Source organism: Leuciscus leuciscus, assembly GCF_965113295.1.
Source record: "Leuciscus leuciscus genome assembly, chromosome: 24".
NCBI classification, from domain to species: Eukaryota; Metazoa; Chordata; class Actinopteri; order Cypriniformes; family Leuciscidae; genus Leuciscus; species Leuciscus leuciscus.
Window position 1 is genome coordinate 10,602,355 of NC_138723.1, and position 5,407 is coordinate 10,607,761.

General features: G+C 41.0%; 1 protein-coding gene across 1 annotated transcript; it reads right to left on the reverse strand.

Moving 5' to 3' along the window:
* Nucleotides 1-3,463: 3,463 nt before the first annotated feature.
* Nucleotides 3,464-5,041, reverse strand: LOC309488747 (fish-egg lectin-like). The gene is made up of 6 exons (XM_082157081.1): nt 4,999-5,041; nt 4,825-4,886; nt 4,463-4,690; nt 4,140-4,351; nt 3,826-3,950; nt 3,464-3,730 (listed from the first exon to the last, which is right to left on the reverse strand). The coding sequence occupies exons 2-6, from the start codon at nt 4,880-4,882 to the stop codon at nt 3,586-3,588; spliced, it is 768 nt and encodes a 255-aa protein (XP_082013207.1). The 5' UTR covers nt 4,883-4,886; nt 4,999-5,041; the 3' UTR covers nt 3,464-3,585.
* Between the last annotated feature and the right edge of the window lie 366 nt (nt 5,042-5,407).

The following is a 5,407-nucleotide window of genomic DNA, read 5'->3' on the forward strand; positions in this document are numbered from 1 at the left end:
GCAATGCCCGATAGGTGTCAAAGCGCACTCCACAAGAGGCATGGCCTCTTCGTGGGCTTGGTCCAGTGGGATTGCCTTGCAAGATATCTGTATGGCGGCAGGCTGGGCCTCCCCGTCTACATTTATAAGGTTTTATAACCTCGAGGTTCCCGCCTTACAGGCTGGGTTGCTCTCGGTTTAATTTTTCAGTATTACCCGCCCGATGCTATCGGCTCAGGATGCTGAAAACTGCTAGAGCGTCGATCACGGATCGTCCGTTTACTTCTGTGGGCAGTGCATTAGTCCCCCATATTTATCAGTCCAGGCCGAGTTCGCCCTGGCTGTGTGGAACACTTGATGTAATATGCTCTTATCAGAGCTCTATATTACAGGAATGATGCTATTCTAGACCCTCTTCCCGGATTCTCTGTGAGTCCCTTGTGATTAGGCACTGTATGAGCCCCGGGCACCTGCCCTTGGGACTTTAGTGTTATGTCTCAAGCACGCACGGCGTTTTGCACTGTGTTCCCCTAGCGTAAGATACTTACGCAAGTACGAGAGAACCTCTCGTAAGAGAACGTACTCGGTTACTAACGTAACCTCGGTTCTCTCTAGAAGAGGGAACGAGTACTTGCGTCTCTTGCCGTGCATGCGTCACGTTCTGATTCGCTTCAGCGATGAAAAAACTGACCAAACCAGCCTCTATTTATAGCCCTAGCCCCACCCGCTTTCGGCGGGACATGACGTAATGGGCGCGAAGCACCCTCATTGGTTCTAACGTCATGAGGGGCCTCTATTGATAGGCTGGTGCAGTTGCCGTAGAGCAGCCAATGGGCGCGCGAGCTGTCTCGCCCATGTCTGCATGCTGCTGCAATGCGTTTTACATTATTGCAAAATTAAGGATAATTTTTGGCTTCAATATCTCGAGGAAAAGAGGTTTTCCCCTAGCGTAAGATACTTACGCAAGTACTCGTTCCCTCTCCTAGAGAGAACCCAGGTTACGTTAGTAACCGAGTACATTTTAACTTCAGCAGCTGAAGTTGGCTGTTGCGATTACATATAATTTTTTGAACTTTATACACGTTTGTCTTATACACACAAAATAGCATCGAACTAACTGGCTATAAACAAACAGCGTTGGCATTGGTTTACGTTCTTGATCAAATCGAAAAATTACGTCATAAAATATACATGGAAAATACATTTACAAAATTAGTACATAATTACAAATTCAGGTCCAAAATGTTTGTACGCGTTTGTACGTGTAAGTGGCTACTGAAGCCAGCGCTGGCATTTGTTTACGTCCTTGATAAAACTAAAACATTACGTCTGAAATTATACATGCAAACATTATTAAGTCTTACTTACAGGTTGTGGCCCAACAACTGCTGCCTCTGGTTTTAAAGTTGGAACTGCTTCATGTTTTAGTAACAGTTTCTTGTTGAATCCGGCATTGAATTCGTGGAGATTCTGGAAGCTGTCTTCCGTAAAATGCGCAGCACATGAGCTATTACGATTGAAATTTTCAGGAACATAATCAAACATAAATTTTAGCCATTGTTGACGAACTACAGCGTCCGTATGAAGCCCGAACACAGAAGACCTGGCAGCTGGGTGAATATAACACACTTTCGACGGCATGGCTACTACAGCTCTCCACTATAACTCTTCCTCTTCGTCAAAGCCGCAGAATTATGGCCATGCCCCCTTTTTTGCATGGGTTAGTTACGTATAAAACCCGGGAAGTATCTCGTTGTAGTCCCATTCGAGTCGTTTTTGTAGGCATTAAACTTCCTGATTTTTAAAAGACGATATCTCTGCTTACGTTGAACTTTCAGCGCAGCAACTTTGCAGATGCTGTTCATGCATCAACAGCAACATTACACAACATTTAAAATGAAAAAAGTGAAATCACAATGAACCACCCCTTTAAGTCGATCAGGTTTCTTTATTATGCGTGATGATCTTATTATAGGAGAGTCATTTGTTTCTGCAGAATGACCATTGTCCAGGGGAATAGAAGAAGATGAAGAAGACTGCATGCCGGGTGGTGTTACATCTTCAGGTGAGACCAGAACTTCTTCTCCTTTAATGTCAGTCAGTGTTTGGCTCGTTTCTTGCGTCTTAAGAAGACTTCTGCGATTTCTCCGAAGCACCTGCCCAGTCCAGAAGTCATAATTTCAGGGGTTATTTTGCACATTTTTCTTCCATGGGGGCAATCCCGTTCCTTATTTCCATTTCAGAAAGTTGGCAACCCTAGCTGTCACCTCATCTACCCACTCTGCAGCAGTATGTCACCACTCGCTCCACTCGCATACTGGACCAATGCTTCGGTAACATCCCAGACGCATATAAGGCAGTGAGTCGCCCTCCTCTTGGAAGGTCCGATCACAACATCATTCATCTCCCTCCAACATACAGACAGAAAATCAGGCGTGAAAAACCACTCCTGAAAACTGTACGTCAATGGACTGAGGATGGGGAGGAGGAGCTCAGAGATTGTTTTGACTCTACGGATTGGCGCATGTTTTTTGACGCATGCTCTGATCATCATGAATTGACAGACACAATCACAGGCTATATCAAGTTCTGTGAAAAAACTGTAATCACCTCTAAGATAGTTCAGGTGTTTAGTAATAACAAGCCATGGCTCTCAAGGGATCTTAGAACGTGTCTGAATGAGAAAAGGACTGCATTTTTGAGTGTTAATTTGGTAACTCTGTACATGTGTGAGACAAATAAGGTTTTTAACACAACAGAATGATGTTGTGAAGCCGTAATCTTCCACTGCTTTTGCTTTGGTATAGTCTAATAACATTTGCTGATTGTGTACAAATGAGCATTAAGAAATATTTTTTCACTTCGTCACCTGCTTCCTGCGCTTCCCCTGCCTTTAAAATTAAACAAATATTTATGAAAAATTATAATAAAAATTTTTTTATAAAGCCATTGTGTCAAGCAGGACGAGGCTGAGGGCCGGTGGTGGGATTACTGATGAGCAATGCACTGGTCTCGTATCTCTCACAGAGGAGTGGAAGCATAAAAGGAGCAATGACAGTGAAGGACGAGAGAGGCCAGGCCTGGACTTATGTTAGTTTTATTATATGTGGCAGCAGTCGTCCATGAGATGCAGCTGCCTTTAATTTTGTATTTGTTTATTTATAAAGTCTTTAAATGTTCGCCGGTTCCCACAACAACGAACTGTGTTACAGCCATTAATATACAGATTGCTACATTAGTGGTATGTATATAGAAATTAATGTGACAGATAAAGAAACAAATTAAGTTAAACAGGTGAATGTTTGCTCTGTTGAAGCTGCACAAACAAGTTGCTTAATCCTTAACTTCCTGCAACTTTTAAAAGTGTTATAAACTAAAGAAATTATAGACAAAAAATGTTTTCTAATCAGACATAAGAAATAAAACACTTTCTCAGTTGGAGAACCACTCAACAATTTTACACAAAGAAACATTAAGATGCTATCATAATGCTTTTTATTGATTCAAGAGAAATTAATCAAACTTTTAGATTTATTAATAATGACATTACTTTGAGGTTTCTGTTAATGATTGAGCTCCTTTGTTGCTGCAGTGACTCATAACACTCTATAAAGTACATTTATGGATGGAGCCGTCAACACAGACGACCCACAGAAATCCCAGGTCAAAGCTCACATGCTTGTGGTTACTGGGACAGGCAACCATCGAGATCCAGTCTGTGCCAGCGGGGTTGGATCGAGTGACACCAGTTCTGCAAAAATCATTTATTTAATGTAGCATTTGATTTATATTAGAAAGTTAATCACTTTTGTTCATAGTGTTTAATATGACGAAGGTTCTATTTACCTTTGGTATAAGTTCCCTTGAGAGTTGACACCAAAGACACTGCCATCAGTTGCTACTTCAATCATGGACAGAAGTCCAGGAATATTCACAAAGCCAGACCCAGAACAGACATTACTAGACACATCCTGCACGAGACCCAAAGAAACACAAACCAGTCAACCATAATAAAGTCACATGAAATAACTGCGTTTGCTGCTTCCACACCAGTTTCTTTAGTTATGTCAGAAAATCGAACGTGTGTGAGGTCTAGTTTGTTAAAACCTGGTGTATTTAAACTTGAATTCATGCCCTTGTATTTAACATTATGACATCACCTTCAAGATGTAGATTTGGTCAGCGCTGTTCACTCCCCAACAGCTGTACGGGCCACAGCTGAAATACTTCAGATTTCCATTAATTGTAACCCAAGAAATATTGCTGGATGGCCATTTGTTATTAGCATCCATATTTAAGCAGAATATCTCATCATTCACATTGACACCTGAAATGATCTGATCACCTCCAGCATCCACTTGTTTGAGAAGGCCTAACAGTACAATCAACAGGTTGGATGAAAGATTTAAGAATAACAATAAGATAATGTCTTAAATTAATGACCGATTAAGCATGTATTGATTTCTGTAATTTCTCTTTTCACCTGGAAGCTGCACAAAGCGGCCACCCTGCAACTTGAAGACCTTGTCAGCTGTATTCACCCCGAGCAGACCAGCAGGACCAACACTGACGTGCTTTAGAGACGAGCCAACCTTTGTGAAGACATTATGATTTAGGACAAACACTTCATTTTGATCATTCACTCCAACCACAAAACCAGATCCAGCATCTATCTGCTTCAGTGTGCCATTCGTCACTCCACAGTTTAAAGCTGTGAAAACATGGAACAAAATGAGGACAAATAGACACTCACAAAATACATTACATACTGTTATATAAAACACCAGCAAAAAGTGTTTTAAATGGATTAATATATTGATGTTTCCAAATCACATTACAGCTTACCCAGAGTGGGAAGGAACTGGCAGCTGAAGAGTAGCAGGACACTCTGAAAAACCTTCATTGCTCTGTTCATAACCATAAATCATTTATATAAGTTAGTTCAATATGAGTAAAAATAAAACATAAGGAACACTAAATTAACATGAATTAAATGAAGAAAACTTTCTCTTGACAGACCAGAATTAAGCAGTCAGTGTGGATTCTTCTCTTCAATGATACATACAGGTACTTGGCATTTGCATCCAATGTTGACATGCTATTGAGGGGTCATTTAAATAGCCGAAATATGTTGCCTGATTAGACTGGGGGCTGATATGTTGCCTGATTATGCCGTTTGTTTCTATAGCTACATATTGCTGTCACCTGCACCTAGTTTAGTTCCTTTGTTTGCCCAGTGTATTTATACCCCCAGCTTAGTTCAATCTCTTGTAGGTTCTTGTTTGGACATGTAAACCTGGCTCAATTGGCCCAATGGAGGCATCCGGTCAGCGGGTGAAGGTTTTTGTGTGTTACTGTCTTTCCTCGTGGCAAAGTATTTTGATTAAATGAAATACATTTTCTCATATGCATTAACTTGTTATTTCAT